This window comes from Microchirus variegatus, assembly GCF_963457635.1.
Source record: "Microchirus variegatus genome assembly, chromosome: 14".
NCBI classification, from domain to species: domain Eukaryota; kingdom Metazoa; phylum Chordata; class Actinopteri; order Pleuronectiformes; family Soleidae; genus Microchirus; species Microchirus variegatus.
Window position 1 is genome coordinate 13,851,723 of NC_139815.1, and position 18,971 is coordinate 13,870,693.

At 41.1% G+C, this 18,971-nt stretch overlaps 1 protein-coding gene across 1 annotated transcript in view; it reads right to left on the reverse strand.

Moving 5' to 3' along the window:
* The window catches only part of cd276 (CD276 molecule), a 68,311-nt gene extending 49,592 nt beyond the window's left edge, over positions 1 to 18,719 (reverse strand). Inside the window, exons 1-2 of the mRNA XM_083900688.1 lie at positions 18,482 to 18,719; positions 10,700 to 10,797 (exon numbers count right to left, since the gene is read on the reverse strand). Of these exons, the coding sequence (XP_083756814.1) occupies positions 10,700 to 10,745 (46 nt within the window). The 5' untranslated portion in view covers positions 10,746 to 10,797; positions 18,482 to 18,719. The remainder of the gene's footprint in view (positions 1 to 10,699; positions 10,798 to 18,481) is intronic.
* Between the last annotated feature and the right edge of the window lie 252 nt (positions 18,720 to 18,971).

Below are 18,971 nucleotides of genomic sequence, written 5' to 3' on the forward strand. Positions count from 1 at the left end.
CAAGTGCACAGAATGCTACTGATGCACTGACACTGAGGTTCTTAACCTGGTACAAACTAAAATAAAAGAATCTTTTTTTAAGCATTAAAAAAAAAATGTTTTTGCCATAAATTCATAATATAAATTCACCTGCCTTAGTTTCATTTTTCATGGGTGACCTGCAATATTAATATCTAGCAGGATACTGGCAGGATTTTGTTTTTGTGTAGTTTTTACCTGCCTCACTAAACAGCACCTGTCGGACCAGCTGGAGCTATGCAGCACTTCCTTCCCCTCTTGTAAACTTCAATTATGATGAATATTTTCCTCCAGAAAAACAACGAAAATAAATGAATCCTGAAAAATGGGGAGACCAAACTGGTTGTTTTTGCATGCTCCACTATTTTTTGCATAATTGATTCATGCCTTGGCAATACAAATTCAGACCTGGAACATATCAGAGTGTTTAAACAACCCAAGTGCCAGCAACATGGAAATTCTGACCCCTATGGTGAAAGTGGTGCCGTTTTTTTGTTTTTTTTTGTTTTTTCCTTTACTGTGATTACAAAAGGGTTTTCCTATCACCCCATAGTCTGCCAACAAGCACACAGCCGCACAACAACGTGGCAAAACAATGCATGAGAGGTTATCAGGGAAAAGCATGGTAAAGGCAGACGGCATTGTGTCGTCCTCAGTGGGGACAACAGAGCAAATTTCATTGGAGGTGGCCCAGCCTTTGCTGAAATGAATAGGTCACTCGTGTTTTTTGGTAGGACTGGAGGGTCAGTGACAGCCCTCTGTGAGATGTGTATGTTGAAGGAGAAGGAGAGATAGCAATTATATCACTCCCCGAGCAGCCTGGGATGACTCACACCACTGAGTTCATACAGGAAGGAGGATGGGATAAGAGTGACAGAAGAGAGAGAGAAAGACAGGCCGGCGTCAAGCTCACACGCAAGTCAAGGAAGAGGCTGTGGTGGAGCTTTGGTCTCTACTCCCTCAACACGGACCAAAGAGAGGAAACGGAGATAGAATTTCCCCCCCTTGTATTCAACGTCTCTGTCTCACTCTTATCTTTCACTCGGTGCGTCTTTAACCGGTGTCCGACCACGAACACAAAATTATGTGGAGACACCAATCTGCTGTTGGAGAGTGAAAACGAGGGAAATTTTGCATTGGATCAAGGGGAGAGGAACGGACAGGAGGCAGGCTGAGTTGACATCATGGAAAATCTGATGTCCTACTCGTCAGAGATGAATTAGCATGAGCCAAAGTGAATCACACACACTGCACACTTGGCTGGTTTTGATATGGAGCTGGTTTCAAGCAGCACGTTCTGTACATGAGCCGGCAGTTTGATCGTCTCTCCTCAGAGCTGCACTCAACACGACAAAAACATGTATCCTTCCGAGAGATAAATGTAAGCAGAAGGCGTTAAAGATTACAACGTGAAATGTCAATGGTGGGAGAGCTAGTTCATGCCTTGCAGCCAGACCCACGGTGTCCTCTCTGGGTTTGAGTGGGGATTTCGCCTCTACCTTCTCTGTCTCCATAAAGAGGTGCTCAGAAGCCGTAGAGGGCAGGCTGGGAGATGTCAGGCTGTAGGGATTTACACACTGCACTTTGTGTTTATGGGCCTTAGCTCTGTTTGAGTGCCTGCAAGACAGAGACGGGCACTTTCACAGCCGACATGAAATAAACTCATTACAACCTTTGCGAGAACTGGCAACGGGCCCTCGCTTAACAGGGAGGCACGGGTCTGGCTAGGAAAGGCTGCAAAGAGATCTTCATAGAGCTCTCCACTCTATTTTTAAAGTCTTCCCACCACCTTGTCAGTATCAACACCTCCTTTTGTCCTGTTTTACCCAGGTGTACAAAGCAGCAGTGCTGCTGGATACCCAGTGTTTTCACATAGTGAACTGAGGCTAGCAAGGCCCATGAGGCAAGCGTGGAGGCTGAGTGTGACACTGAGACAGCGTGGGATGAAAGCAGACAGCAAATAGGAGGATCACAGTTTGTATAGGGAGAAGGCATTCAGGGTGATGTGTGATGCCGTTGGTAAAAAAAACAAAAAAATCGAGCGAAAATTTCATATCCCCCTGGCAGATACAGATACATGCACTGATACAATGTGTATTCGGCAACATATTGGCAAAAATACTGTTGGGAACATAGTGAGAATACAGATGCACAGCAGAGCGAGTGCTGCAAAAGTTCTCATATCACACATTTTTTCCACAGTGAAAAAAATGTATTAACTGAAATGTATTTCTACAGACACATTCCGCATCTACAAAGAGAGAAGGGTTGATACTCAAATTAAACAGATTTAAATTTATGAAGAACTTGAGAGAGAAAAAAAAGTGTGAAATAGCAAAGCTCTGTCTTTCTCAGAGGGTGGAATCACTCTTTTGATCATCCCTAATTTAACAACCTGAGCCGCAGCATGCTGCAGTGCTACTGAGTTGTATCAAACTGCCCATCATTACAAAATTCTATCTGCTCTGTCCCTGTGGGGGAAAAAATCCTCAAAAAGTAATCACACTAATGCTAGAAATGATCAATTCTGTGTGATTATTATCATTGTTATTTCATTTCTCCTGACATTTATTGACTAAAAACGAAAAGACGAATGCTTGTCTATTGTACCTAAAAGGTAAAAAAAAAAAAGGATTATCAGACTTATCAGAAGTATTTAGTATCGATGAGCAGCGTTATCAATAAAATCCAAAACAACATCCCGTCACACGATTTCATAGAGAAACGCACACCCAAAGGCCAGAGAAACGCATTGATATTCCACACCTGTATGACTGCTGACAGCACCACAGCAACCCTCTGTCTGAGGAATTGGACATGAGGCACGCTGACACTACAATGGAGACACTGTTACAAAGCTGCTCTGGAGCAGAAAGGTTCATATCAGCATCAGCGGCAAGAGACACATAAGCGCATGCACCCAGCAGCACTGTAGTGCAGAAATGTTCAGAGCCATAATACTACTGTATTTGACGCACACTAACACACACACACACACACACACACACACACACACACACAGGAGAAACACATTTTGTTCGAGGTACTTTAAAGCTACTAATATTTCTACGACCATCTGTGAGGATTATTAACATGATTCACTGACCTCAAATTCAGTTGTCATGATGAGTCAGTGGTCATTGGCACGCGCGCACACACACACACACACAGACACACACACACGCACGCATTGCAATACCAAGGCCTTCCACCTCATTAAACAACACAGCTTCACTCAAACTTCAGTGTAATTACAATTCAATACAATTTCAACCACAAACCTCAGTATCTTCTCATAAATGGCAACTGTTCAATGACAGCTACACACACAACCAGTGGAGCTATTCAGTAAACACAGCAACCAAGTATACATATTTCAGCTGTACTGTATGTCAAATCACCCCCCGCAGTGAGATACGACACGGAATTAAAGGCTACTGTGTTTTTAAATATAAGAAAAATGAAGCTCCAGCACTGGAGGGCAAACTGCAGGAGTAATATTGACACAGCAAAAGTAAACAGGTGCAATACTAACAGATTGCAATGACTGTATGGTTTCAGTTGAGCGAGGAGACAAACATATACTTTTACAACACTGCCCCCCTCTGTTGAAAAACGTGACTGCAGCTCAAGACATTTTCTTTTTCAGACAACTCTGCACCACCTGAACATCAAAAGACTGCTCAACGGATCTGTGAGCTTTTAATTCCAATTATTCTCATAACATATATCCAATCGCTGTTCTAGTCAGAGGGAAACGCTTTTGATTTTATGATGTTATGGTGGAGATGCAAATTAACATAATGCTGTGTTTGGAAAAAAATAATAATAAGGCATTAGGAAAACACGCATTTAGCGATGTGTGTCTCGCAGATTTGCTCAGAAAGAAACAGCCGTGTGAAAAATCTTGTCTCGTGCAGCGGTTTTCAAATGGCCACAGTAAAAGAGCCACAGTATGGATGAGATTAAGTGTGACATAAAGCCTTCTGCAGTGCAGAGGGGTCACTTTCAACATTAAGCTCTGAACATAATCTCTTCCTTTCCCATTTTTGCTCCAGAAACTCATCATGGAGTGTGAGTGCCCTCGCTCAGGGAGAGATACAGGTGATGGCAGATGGGCAAGACAAGGGCTTGCTTATTTCCAGCAATGTCATGAATCAAGATGAGACCCACTTGTATGCAATCTTTCTTTTCGTTTTTTTTTTTTCTGTCTGCTTCTTTCAGAGATGTATGCCATCTCATATCCCTTCAATAACCTGTTAATGGGCACCGGCACTCAGATAATAGCGCTGGGTGAAGAACAGCGAGCAGATAAGGAAATCTCAAGCTTACGAGCGAGAGAGACAGTGAGCCTGAGACACAGGAGGCTGAGGATGGATAACAGAGGGGCTGGGGAGGTGGAAAAGGAAGCACATCAATGCAGAAGGAGGGTCACAGGATTAGATCTGATAAAAAGAGCAGGCCATTTCTAGTACTGGCAGGCTACACTGCAATCTACATACACAACATCCACAATTAGAGAGGAGCAAGAGAGAGCTGATGATGACGACAATGGAAGAAAATAGAAAACAATTATTTGTGCTGATATTTTTGAGCGACATAAGTAGGGGTGGGACAATACAACTTTTTTTGTCTGATACTAATATATCACAAACTTATCTACTGATATTTGTCCAATACAGTCATTTTATGAACTATGAAGCACATTTCTGCCGAGTCATTCCAAAGACATAATTCTCCAACTGTGTAACAAATATTTCTCTCCCAAAAAAGAAGAAATAAACAGCCCAAATATGAGTCAGCTAAAATGCTTTTAGTGATTTTAATTTACATTTTTACAGTCTGTGCTTAGTGAAGCATGCGATATATAGGATTTTTACATTTTTATTTTGTGTCCGATATCTGATCCTGTGATCTTGACCAGTATCAGACCGATACCGATTCACATCCTTAGATATAAGTTCATTTAAAGCACGCTCATGTAAATGTGTACTATATATGTGTACATATATAAATGCGTAAGCATACTTCTTTTTACCTATGTACTTTTTCCTCCCTTTTTCCTTTCTTTTTAAGAAGGGCAGCATATTTTTGGCAATACCTGACCAGCATGTATACACTTGTGCCTTTTCAGTCTTTGCTGTGTGTAACTGTTCATTGTTGTTTTTGTGACTGTATACTACTACTATTAATCCAATTGGAATTACAGGAATCCAAGTGGAAACATGAGGCTACAGGGAGTGGGGATAAAGAAGGTAGAGGATTTTTAAGTACTTAGGGTCAACTGTCCAGAGCAGTGAAGAGTGTGGAAAAGAGGTGAAGAAACGTGTTCAAGCTGGTTGGAAGGGGTGGAGAAAAGTGTCAGGGGGTGATGTATACAAACGTATACAAGACAGTGGTGAGACCAGCGATGCTGTTTGGACTAGAGACAGTGGCACTGAGGAAAAGACAGGAAGCAGAGCTGGAGGTAGCAGAGATGAAGATGTTGAGGTTCTCTTTGGGAGTGACGAAGATGGATAGGATCAGGAATGAGTTAATCAGAGGAACAGCACATGCTAGATATTTTGGAGATAAGGTCAGAGATGCCAGAATGAGATGGTTTGGTCATGTACAGAGGAGGGATAGTGAATATATTGGTAGAAAGAGAAGATTTATGGATGTAGTGAAAGAGGACATGAAGTTAGTTGGTGTGAGAGAGGAGGATACAGAGAACAGGGTTAGATGGAGGAGGTTGATTCGTTGTGGCGATCCCTGAAGGGAGCAGCCGAAAGGAAAAGAAGATACTACTACTATTAATGTACCAACAGCAGACTCAAGGGGCTTTTCCTGATCCCTCTGATGGGGCAGGTGTTTTGCATCCGCTGCCCCGTGAAATCAAATTTCCAGCTCTCTCTCACAGGTTCATATCTTTCGCTGATTCATAGTTTCAAAACCCCAGGATGACAAGAGGTTAAGCAAGAGTCACCTGCCAGCTGTGTGCTGTGGATGAATGAGCTGCCGTGCCTGACTTTACCAGAATAGCACAATTTGCCGTGGCGACATGCTTAGAGGACGGTGTCTCCCTGTGACAACTGCGGAGTTGCTTCCTCAGCAACTCGGTAGCTGCGATGCTTTCCAAACACAGATCAACATCCATTCAACAATTCATCACAGCCCACTTGACACACACACACACACACACACACACATGCCTACAAACCCCACAACCCCTCCAGAACTGCTATGTATGGATATTATCCATATAATTTTTTTAAGAATCCCACTGGGCAGGCTTTTTAGGACTTGTTGAAATCATCATGAGGTGCTTGTTGGGTAATGCACTGTGTTTCATCGAGAGGGTCTGATGAGTGGGAAAACGGTGAGACAGAGACACGCCAATAGAGACTGGTCATTATGTATGCATTGTGGCGAAACCAATCTTTGTTGAGCTTGTCCTCGATTGTTTTTAAAAGGATACTTCACTGGACGCAATCAAATTAGCAAGAACATCACTGATACGGGGTAATAACCCTAAATTGAATTTCTGCACAGGCTAAAGTGCCCCCTCGCTGCAGAATCAATTGCTGTGAAAAGAAAAGGAGGACAAGAAGGACATTCATAGTTAGCAGACCTTTAAAAAGTCCACCAGAGATGCAGGCATGAGCCGGCTGTTTTCACGCTCCGAGGCGCTGCCGTAATGTGTGCTTGCCCACTGCAACACTAGATGCAATCTATCCAATTATGCTAATTAATTTGAATTACCTAACAGCCCCCATCTCTGACAGTGGAATCAGGTCAGTTTTCATTGTTTGGGAGCTCAGAGCATCACATGGCGTTCACGGAACAGAAAGTATGACAACAACAAAAGCAGTTAGCTGAGCCGTCTCTCGTTAGCTTTGCCATTGGCTGACGCAGCTGCAATCAGATGTTACTGTACATACACACCTCCCTCATGTTTAAAGTTGTTATTTAATTTAACTTAATTAAATATTAAAGGTGCATTATGTAATAAATCTAAAGCAACTGGCCATAAAATCCTCCAAATATGTCACAGAGACTCAGGAATAATGTTCATATAACAAACTGAATTCACCACCAACAACAGTACAGCCAAATTATTTGCATTAAAAAATATATTTTGCAGACTGCAAATCATGTTTATGTTTTGAAATCATGTTTTGGCATGTGGCGCCACCTACCGCCGTCTACCAATCATTGCAGTCAGTAGAGTCTCAGCCGCCGAGCAACCACGGGTTGCCAGTTACATCAGAAAACGAAACCTAAAAGACCTCGGTATTTTGAATTTGAATGTGGTAACCATTTTTGGCCACATTCTTACATATGTCACCTTTAAATTACTTGTTCAATTTTTCAAGTGCAAAGAATAAAATTCCATTATTTTTAATTTGATATGACTCACTCAGCAGCTGTTCTTTTGACAATGGAAATGACATACTTCTGAATATTCAGAAGATGCAGCTACATCATTTTAAACATTTTAAAGATGGAAATAGGTATGAATAAATCTTCACGACTTAATTAACTTCTTGATGATGAATGTTTATACCAACCAAATTGTTCTTTTGTTTTTTTAACCATTTCACCATTTATTTTTTTATAAGGTTAATGAATGTATAACGTTCTTTGTGCATTGTCCCTATTCAAATAAATATACATATTAGGCTAAACACCGGATGTAAACTTCCGAGAAACAGTTATTTCACAAAAGTCAATGATGAGTGTGACAATTAAATCGGACACAATATAACCTAAATAAAGTTATAACAAGCTTGTTTATAAACTTTTTGCCCTGGTTTATACTTTATTCCTGTTTTTATATGTGATGTATGGCAGGGTGTCTATGCCTCTCTATTTTAATTAGATTTTAACATTTTTACCTCTTCAATTTTTATGCATATATTTGAACAATTCTAAGGTGTCCTTGGAGGGTTAGATATGCATAATGAAACAATACAATGTATTATTAATGTAGTTGATATAAACAACCAGTAGGGGCGAAGCTACTACAGTAAGTTGTTGTTGTACATTTTCACACTCCTGCTTCTTCAAAAGTGTAGCGAAGCACAAAAACAACAAAGCCCTTTGTCAAAAAGCATCTTCGCAGCTGTAGTGACATAACAGCTGCGCAGTGCTCTGTGTGCAACATCAGGGCGAAGTTCCCCTGGGAATGATCCATCATCTGACTCCTGAGTCAGTTTCCAGCTGGGGGCTAAACACACAATACTGTCTGCAACAGAATGACAGTGTTGTCATGTGCACTTCTTGTCTTGTTCTTCTTCCACACATATTATTCTCACAACAGGAGGTGTTTGAGCAGAGACCACACAGTGCAACTGTGTTAATATAAACACACAAGTTACAGTATGACTCAGCTCGGCTCTACTCTACTATTTTTTTTTTGTTTTTCCATTAGCAATATTACCTGGTACTTTTTTGCTACCTGCTCTGACTGTCTGTGGCGGGCATGTCTCGCTGACCGTTCATCCAAATCCTTGATTTTCATATATTGATAGTTGATTTCGGCTCATCAGCAGCAGCTGCGCTGTCTGGAGCAGGGAGGTGGGAGTGAAGAGACTGTCCTCACGTTGGGTGAGACATTTTCACACTGTTCACCACAGAACATGGTGTTAGACTGAAACGACGAAGTCAGTGTCCATTCACCAATACGCGGGCACATATTTATTTAGCATTAGCATGCTACTATTTGCCGGCTAACTTAGCGAACCCGTTTCCAAACGTAAGCTAGCGAGGCTACGATTAGCATTAGCATAGATAGCTGTTTTGTGACTGTCAGCCACGCTGGAATCTCTTTACAAGGTGTTTGCGGTGTGCACATACTTCCTACGGGTAAGGCACTGCACTAGTCTTTTTAATTAACTGATTCCAATGATTCAGTACACCACAAAGAACTGCTTTACAAGTTGCTAGTTGCTAGTTTGTCTGTGTCACGAGTAAAACGACATCACGGCTGTTTCATGCAGTCATGCTATGATGACCCCATCCATTAATGAGTTACTATAGTAATGGAAAATAATACCAAACTGGGTAGAGTCCAGCCGTGCCGGGTCGTGCTGGAACTGTATAGTAAAAAAGCGGCAATAGTGGACCGTGGTTTCATATGAACCCAGACATACAGAAGATACACTGCTGCTCGTGTCACTACAGATATCTCTATTTGTGTGGCTGACAAAAAAAATTGCTGTTTAAAATTTGTCAAGTCAACCTTTAAGTAGTTTTAAATGGACAACAATTACCTGATTTAAAAATTATTAACTGCTTCCAATGCATCCAAAATTAAACATTATGTGTTTGGGTGAAATGCACTTTAAATGTCATGCATCAAGTGTTTTTTGTATAATCAGACAGTTTTACATGTAGCAGACACAGACTCCAACTATAATTCACTTAGTGTTCCACTTGGGAGAGAGAAAAAAATGAATAATTGTGCGAGCAACAATAGCCCATTATACGAGAGTTAAAGAGCTCCATCAGTCGACACCACCTCCACCTCCTCCTCCTCTTCCCTCCTGGTGAGAAGAGCGAGTTAGGCAGCGGATGCCACACAGCCAGTAATGAGCAGGCCACAGGCCCATTTGTGCTGGGGCAGAATAAGTCCCTAATGAACCACTGAAGACACTTGGGTCTGCTGAGTCAAGACTGAAATGATGCCACTGATGGCTGAAAGGAGGTTGTGTCAACTCAATCAAAGAACATTTTTGCTCTTTTTAAATCATGGTGTTTGGACTAATTAAAATTCTTGAGGACATCTTTGAGGTTAGCCAAAGTATTTCAAACACTCTGAGCAGAGGAGGCCCACCTCCCTCTTTCTCAGGGTGCCTCAGGCTATACGTGGATATCAACATAAATCACCAAGTACGACATAATAATTTATGTTATGTGTCAGCCCCAAACAAACTGGGAAAACAGAGATTTGAAAATATATGCCCTGTTGATATCTCCTTTGATGTTCTCAATTCCCCGTCTGTTATTTACTTCATTGCGAGATGTTATCGAGTCTCTCCCAACTATTTGTTTCATTTCATGATGACATGAGTTTTTCTTTTTTAACAACATTTTTTACTGAAGTAAAACTTTTGAGCATGTGAGTAATGAATCATCGATTGCAACATCTAACCACCACACTGTTATAAATATAGGAGGATGACTTCTTCAACACACTCCCTGAGTCACAGCAGAAAAACTGCACTTTAAGCACTTTCCAATGAGAAGCTGCCCTGCCCGAGCTCTCTACTCCTCACCTGTATGGAAAAGGTCAAAGCTATTCTGTTTTACATTAGCTCAATTATTTTTTGGGGAAAGAAAAATCACTCCCATATCACTTTGTAACCCTATAAAAAGTAAAGTTAAAGGAATAATTGTGAAAAATGTCACTGTTACTCCCTCAGGCAGAATCTCAGTATAAATAGGAAAGTGTTGCCCGTCATCTCATCTAAATCCATGTGAGTTTAAATTGAGACAACAGAGAACTTAATGACGTCCCAAAAAAGGATGTATTATTTTTAGCCACCGCCTCTTTTGAACTCCTGTTTTGCACAGGGAAGCAGTTGAAAGTTGAAGACTAATAGGCGCTGCAGGGTGTACTGTTAAACAGTGAGTGGTGTTTCCCAGTGCGGTGACTTGAAAATAATGGCAACAGAGCGTAGTCAGCAGTGACACCCACCCACAGCTTGGACGGCGAGCATCACAGGCAGCAGGAGGGACAGCATGGTCTCCCAGGGTGGATTCAAACCGTGGGTTGAAACTTCTTCAGACACGGCGCTGTAAGGGAGGGACAAAAACAGGCTGATATCAAAGGTGGAGGAATTATCACACAGAGAAAATGTACAACAAAGGGTGTTCATAGGAGGTGTGCATCTTTTTGATCTTTTCTTTGGCTGGATTTGTTTCCCAGGCAGCTATGAAACATTCTAAGTCTTTATTGAGGTGCAGGCTGTTTGAAAGTCTAAAATAATTTACAGTGACTTATCCAGTCTGAAAGTTGATGACTTTATTCCATTCTCTGACCTGAGCCTGAAAGCTTTTCTCTCTCTTCAGTGTAACTGGACCAGTGATGACAAATGGGGACTTCCAAAGCCTGAGGAGGAAACAGCCGTGTCCTTCGCCTCTGCTTTCCAGAGGGGAAAACACTACTTGAGGAGTGAGCCCAGACAGAAAAAAAAAGATGCCCTCCCTGTCTACTTCCACTCGACGACCATGCATGAAATATTTATGAGATTTTTTGAGATCTTATGGATCTGTATTTGCTGTGGCAAAACAAAGTTAGATTTATATTCTGGGCAATACTGAAAGACAGCTTTGTCCCATCGATATGGAATAAATGTACCTATGGCTACTACAAAGCACTGCTTTTTATGGAAGATATTTTAACGATATTTACATCAGCGTTATTTTTTCACTTGTCTGCAGAGATAAACACAAAAAAAGCTGTCATGTATCTTTTCAACAACAAAACAACAAGTCTATAGTGTCAACAGCATTGGAGCAATGAGACTTATTAAAAAGGAGGATTGTGAAGAAACAAATAAAGCTAAATAAATGTCAGACAAGTTTCATCTCGGCAGGGTGATGTTTCCTGTTTATTAAACCAAAAATTACATTGAAGATATGGGGAGATCAACTTCTCGGCTTTGTGCAAGTGTCAGCTTATATGAAAAAGAGGAAGATGAAAAGAAGAAAGGGAAAAAAACGTTAGTCGAAGTAGTTTCTATGTTACTTTCAACAGACACACTCAACATAATACATTCCGAGTATAATCATCAATAAACTTACTGTAAAATATCTAGACAGAATAACCAAGATTTCTTCATTGTGTTGTAATGTGCTGTACTCCCACATAGTATGCTTTCAACAGACGGAATATCCTTGACTGAGGCAGGATGTCAGTAATAATTGACCAGCAGTCTTATAGCTGAGCTGTTTTAGCATGTCATCATTTCTCAGTCCATTAGAGGGCCTGCGCTCAGCATGTGTCTCCTCCATAGTAACAATGAGTGCCACCTTAAATGATTTTTGTGATAGTTACTGCCTGAGTTTTAAATGATAACAAAGCTTAGGAAAATATATGAAAGGTGGCATGCAGATTAAGTGCGTGCCATTTCAATGTGAGAATAATGAAACCGCAATCCCTTCATAGTACAGAATGAAGGGATGACATCATGACACACAGGGACCGATGTCCGCTGAGATTAGCTCCAGCTTCCCCCGCTCACTTCCTCCAGGCAGCTGTTACAGAGTAGTCATGTGTTAACGTAATCATCTTTCCTTTATCCTTTACGTCTAATATTGCCTTGAATATGCTCCTCAAAACTCAACACATGTAACATGCTCCTCCTTTTTCATTCCCATGTTAGATTAGATTAGATGTGTTTAAACAATGCTTTAAAACCAAACCCCAGGGAGCCACCAAAATAAGACCATGTCAAATTATGCAAACAAGTCCAAGAATTAGTGTCACAGTAAGAGCGACAATTTTAAAAAAAAAGTGAAGAGGAGCAGACTGGTGATGCGTACATTGGCTGCACATTGCCATCAGGAGGCTGTTAAATAAGGACTAAGCTAACATGATATTCAATACACACACACACTTGGTGTATTGTGTAAACAAGTAGCAACAAAGCAATCTTTATACATTCATTTGCAATAGAAAATATTTCAATTGGAAAAGAAAAGTACTTTCAGTCTTTCCATTTTTTTTTACTACATGAGTGGGAAATTACCTAGAGTGAACAGTTACCACTGTTCTGTACTGTAAGCTGTAGAGCTATAAACTTCGAGGTGTGGGTGGACACCTCGCTATTCACTGTCTGTACAAATCCAAAACTGTAAATTCAGCATATTTGCATGTACCAGACATAGCAATACATACACATTCAGAGAAACCTGATCAGTCGTGGTGAATCATTTTGATCTTGCAGTCAGCTGTAGCTCCACCTCATGACTAAACCAGAGGTCTTTTTTTTTCCATAAGGCTGGCTTCAGCAGAAAGGATGTGGTCAGGAGTTCATCACATAAGTTCCAACACAGCATCGCTGCTCACCACTTCTCTGGACTTTCAGGAGGCTTTTGCCTGCCAGAGGCCAGCTCGAAATGCTCGTAATGCCACTGGAATCTTCCAAAATTCACGTGGAGGTGTTCAAAAATCCACATCACACTGAATCCCTCTTAAAATATATCTATGCTTCTTTCTAAATGTAGTATAAACCGAACTGTGCCAACACAGCAAGCCACAGCCTGACTGTCTGTGATCTCCAGACACCAAGAAGCCATCAAAGGGTTTTGCGTTTTTTTTTTACTGGATGACTCAAGTACTTTACCAACCCCATGCCAGGATGTGTTTCTTTTCATGATTCAGCTTTAACAGTTCAGCTAAACAGTGGGTATTGAGACAAGCTCACCGCACTTGCAAGTCAGAACCTTAAGAATATGAAAGGTACACACTCTGCAAGGTTGTATTTTCCCAAAAAAACAGCAAACAAAAAAAAGCTATGAAGGCCAACATTATATTGAACCAACGAATCAAAAGTACAAGCAGCCCATTATTCTATTTTTGCTCTTGTAATTAATTAGTAATAGCTATCTCCACAATGAAGACTATTAAAATAAGGAAAACATGAAAGACTCCTTGAATTGAATTTCTTTCACTGACTAGTGATCAGCATTTGAGCCATAATAACCGCGGCATTTCATTTTGAGGATTACTAAGCTTCTCACTGAATGTTAGGGTATCACAGAACATTGAAATTTAGACTGCCATTTTTTTTAAAGCTCCCATCGCACATATATGCGAGTTATGGAGGTCTACTTACAACATTAAGTTGTTTTTATGGTCAAAAACCTCCTAATTGCTGGAAACGAGCCGATAGAAATCTCCTCACTGAAGCTCTCGTCAGCCGCTCTGTTTAAGACTGAAATCTCACACCCGGAAGACAGACTGTTGCTGTTGTGATTGGCCAGCCAACGACAGCTTTCCCAACTGTCTTGTGATTGGCCAATACCTGGAAGTGACGTAATCAGCACACCAGCTCTCAGAAGCGCAGCTCCCCCCTCTGGAACGGTGGATGCACTGCTACTCATTATCAAAACATTGTTTTAACAATGTTTAAAAATAGCTTTGTCACGACTCCCCGCCGCTGTCCCTTTTACGACTTTGACCCGGAGTCAGAAGACACTTTCACAAGCGAAACACCTCCACAATGGACGTTCTTCTTCTTCTGCGGTTCAATATACACAACCGGATGTGCCCTGACTAGTGCCCAGACCAGGAGGATCCGCTGTTCAGGAGAAAATGCTGTTTACGTAACCAGACCAGGTTTTTTAAGAGATCTGAGCCCGAGATTACAATACAACACAGCGTTCTCACCAGTGGCTGAACGGTTTGTTTTTCGAACCTTCAGGACTTCATAAATGAGGTAATGGCGCAGATACACACCAAAAAAACTGCGTTAATTGGAACTTCCGTTCTAGGTCCGCTTTAAAACTGTTATCAGTATCTTATATTATTAAGCTTTCATCACTGCTATTATTGTTATTATAAGAACTATGGAAACTTTTTTTTTCTGAATCTCCTCCATTCTCTCCTGGATGACAAGGCCATTCATAAGCACTATTAATATAATGGATCCGCCTGACCTTCTGGGCTCAAATGTTTCATTGGCATATGGCTAGCATCATTGCCAACCCTCTCAAGCCATTGGGAACTATTCAACCCTTGATGATGGGCACATTTCCAACCTGTATGGCAGCGGTCCCATCGAGGGGAGCGAGCCTTTCAAATCCATATGGCAGCCGTGGTTAAAATTTACCAAGCTTTCTTTCATGTGGGGGAGATGTGTGCGCATATCAATTAGTACATTACTTAGTCAAACAGTACATTAGTTTGACAAACTGGGGAAGGAGGAGCTCCATAAACTTCCAGAAAGCTTTATGGCTAAGAAGTTTTATGAAAGCTTTACTTGCCAACTTTCACTATGAAAAAGTCTAATTTACAGTTTACACTCAGCCATGCATCCGCCTAGCACTGCAATCCAAAAATAGAAGGAAGGCAGCATTAGACTGAATAGTTTTAAGCCGCCAGACAGACCAGTATAGACAGTTATCCTAACATCGAAGCCACAGGATCCACTTTGATGTAAGATTTATTTTTATGTCAGTCCGACACATACTGTACTGTGTATATATATCTGAGCAATAGTAGGGATAATTATAAAATAATGGTATGAACCAGGTAGGATCACAAATGTCAGTCACATCCCTGGCATAAAAATAGGAGCAGAGCATTCCACAGAGATAATATTATTATCTCTGTGCTGTATCAGTGATCATTTGCCATACATGCTGTCACAGTGGTAAATACTACATCCTCCTAGGTCCCATAGGAAGCTGTACCTGCCAACAGAGTACAGCTGCACTATCATGTGATGATAAGGGTAACACGAGGACAGGAGTCGTCTCACTCGCAGCCTAAAGCACAGCATATCTTGTCCAGGTGGTTTCAATCCTTTTAGTTCTTGTAATCATTACCTCTTTTTCCAAAAGGAAAGTGTACTTGCAACTCATCGCTGAAGCTACAGAGGGGATTTTCCAAATACCAGACTAGGGTCGGGCTTTAAAGTAAAAAAAAAAAAAATAGTCATAGTCAATAGTCAAATAGTCAAAAAGTCAGTATTGATATTTCTTGAGATAGATGTCAGATAATTAACAACAGAGCGATAGTGCTCTGTGACTGAGTGTTCTGTAAAGTTAAGTCTCTCTGTAAGCAGAATAACTTTAATTCTAAAGAGATTTTCTGGGGATAATGGTTATGGCCCAAAGAAGACATTCTTATATTATGATGTAACATGGAATTTAAAAAAATCAATTGTTAAACTTGAAAGATTGGGGAGTGTGCTGACTTAGTGGTAAACTAAGAAACATGGGTGGTTTGTGAAGCAGAGAGACAGAGACAGAAGAATAACAATTATGTATAAATATGTGTTTGAAAAGTTTGTTTATAGAAATGTGCTGGGTAATATAACAGGGGTCAATATACATTGATATTTTTTTGTATTTACTACAAACACTTTGAAGCACAGCATATAATTGCTTTGAATGTTTCACCTCAGATGTGTGACATGTTTATCCTTTTAAGTATGTGTTGTTTTCAGTCCATATAAGAAGTTTAGAACTATAAATAGGTAGTTTTCTCCACTTTATTTTGTGACACTTATCATACTTATTATTCAAATCATCATGATAACATTTCGGGCCTTATTGTCCAGCCTTATATGTACATTTCCAGACAATACATATTGTGCAGACCGTGCTTTATAATTTAAGTCACATCACTGGGAGATATGTTCTTTATGATCTCAGTGAAAGGCTGTAGATAAAGCTAAAGTGTACCACTCGCCAGTGAATGCACTTTTATGACCTTTTGAGTTATGACGGTTGCCCTTACACTGATTAAATACAGTGATGCAGTGCTTTCTTTTTGTCAAGTGGGGGCGCAGTAAATTTCATTTATTCATTGTCTATCACCTTACCCTCCACATGAGGGTCACAGGGAGCTGGAGCCAATCCCAGCTGATAAAGGGGCGAAAGGCAGGGGACACCCTGGACCAAAGGCGCACAGCCAGGACAGACATACCAGGCAAATGCTTGAGGCCCTGAATAAATGCCCTTTTCTCTGGGATACATTTTCAATGACAACTATAAAGCCACCTAATATGCAGCTCACCACATTTACATCCAAACCCCCAGCAGCACGTCTGGGACCTCAAAAAAGCAGAAATACAAGTGGGCTACCAAGAGCCAGTCCTAATGTTATATTTTGCAATGACATCCATTAAACCCCTAAAACTTCACTAATACAGCTCACCACTGATACATCAACCCCCCATGATGGTGCCTCTTCTGACAGGTGGAAGGATCAGTGAGAAAAGAAAATCTCACCGTCTCAAAACACACTGACCAACATGATCCATGTCCTAGACTGACCTGCAAGTGGCAGTAATGAGGCCCTCACTGTTGAATCCAGCTTTCTGGGTAGCAACAGTAACAAGGAACTGTTTTTGTATTTATGTGTGTGTGCTATAGAGAATATTTGATTATTTGGTCTTTGTAAATGTGAATAGTTTTAAGTTATTCATGTTTAAAAATAAATGTGAATGATTTGATAAACACTGATACATTTTTATGAGGGCTAATGGTGATGGTGAAGGGTCCCGACTGTTTTAACTCAGTGTATAGTGTATCTATATTCCTGTAACTTTATTTAAAGGTGCATTATGTAATAAATCTAAAGCAACTGGCCATAAAATCCTTCTAATAAGTCACAGAGACTCAGGAATAATGTTAATATAACTAACTGAACTCACCACCAACAACAGTATAGCCAAAATATTTGCATTAAAAAAAATATTTTGAAGACTGCAAATCATGTTTATGTTTTGAAATCATGTTTTGTCATGTGGCGCCACCTACCGCCGTCTACCAATCATTGCCGTCAGTAGAGTCTCAGCTGCTGAGCAACCACGGGTTGCCAGTTACGTCAGAAAACAAAACCTAAAAGACCTCGGTATTTTGAATTTGGATGTCGTAACCGTTTTTGGCCACATTCTTACATATGGCACCTTTAAATAAATAAATAAGTCCTTCATCAGTCTCTTCTCTTCTCTGCATTTAACCCTTCGTCTACTAGAAACCTTCCTAGAATTAGGAGCTGCAGGCAGCCACTGAGCAGTGTCCAGGGTACCATGTGGACTCGAACTGGCAACTCTAGGGTCACTAGCAAAGTTCCCTTTCCAATTGCCCCATTGGGCATCCCATTCGAACTTTTTGCAGTCTTATTGTTGACATTTTTCCAATATTTTACATTCACAGATGCATGAAAATGCATGTTTTGCTGCTGTGACACTACATTTCCCCATTGCAGTGCTGCCATGTCCTCCTTTGGACACCTGGAACACCCAATAAAGGGCTATCATACCTTATACTGGCCCCCCAGAGTAGCCAGTCCACCAGGACCAACACACAGAGAACAACCATTCCTTCACACAATCAATTGCGAGAGAGAGATTTTGGACAAGGAAACCGGAGGTCCCGACAAGAAGATGAAAACTAATAATTTAGCTGCAAAGCAACAGAGCTAGCTACTACGCCACCATGTGGCGACGCAGTAACTGTCATTCAACTGTCAATTAATTTAAACACGCACTTATATACAACAATATAAGCAGATATTAATCTATATCCATGCATCTGCAGCTTGTGTGTGGCGTTCACAGACCAGAGACAGACTAAAACGGGGCGAACAGAACTGCGACAACTATGTGGACCAGTTGCTGCCCTGAGTTCATGCGGTTCCTCTGCTCCCTCCGGCTGTTGCTCGTCGTTTCCCCGTTAGCTTCCACTCAACTTCACAAAAACGTGCTCTGCTTTTCAAAGAAAGTATCTTCGCTCTTACCATGTTAGGAGGATGGAACTTTAAAACCAACAACAATCCCGGCGCTGACTCTTTTTTTTCCCCTCCCCTCCGTCCAGCAACACTGCACAAAACGATGGTGTTATTTTCCACAGTAGTTCATTCCTCTGTCGGTAACAGCCAGCATCAGCACAGAAACTACTGCCCACTCGATAGCAGCTTGTTTAGCCTAAATTACAGGAGGTTTTTTTCCTCTCTTTTTCCTTTCTTTCAGAGAGTATGTGGGTATGAACCATTTAATTTTTGGGTGGTTCACACGAGACCACTCCTTCTGCTTTGTCCAGCAGTGACGTCATGCCGACGAGAGTTGAAGCTGAGGGGAAAGAGTTCCGACCCCCGAGTTAACCATGAGTGAACACGGAGTGAGACACCACGATGAAGTTAGCCTTCGGTTGGACATTCAACATCCGGATCTACCTCAAACTCTCCCGCCCTTAACACCAGGGATTTCACAGGATTTCACTTAGGGATC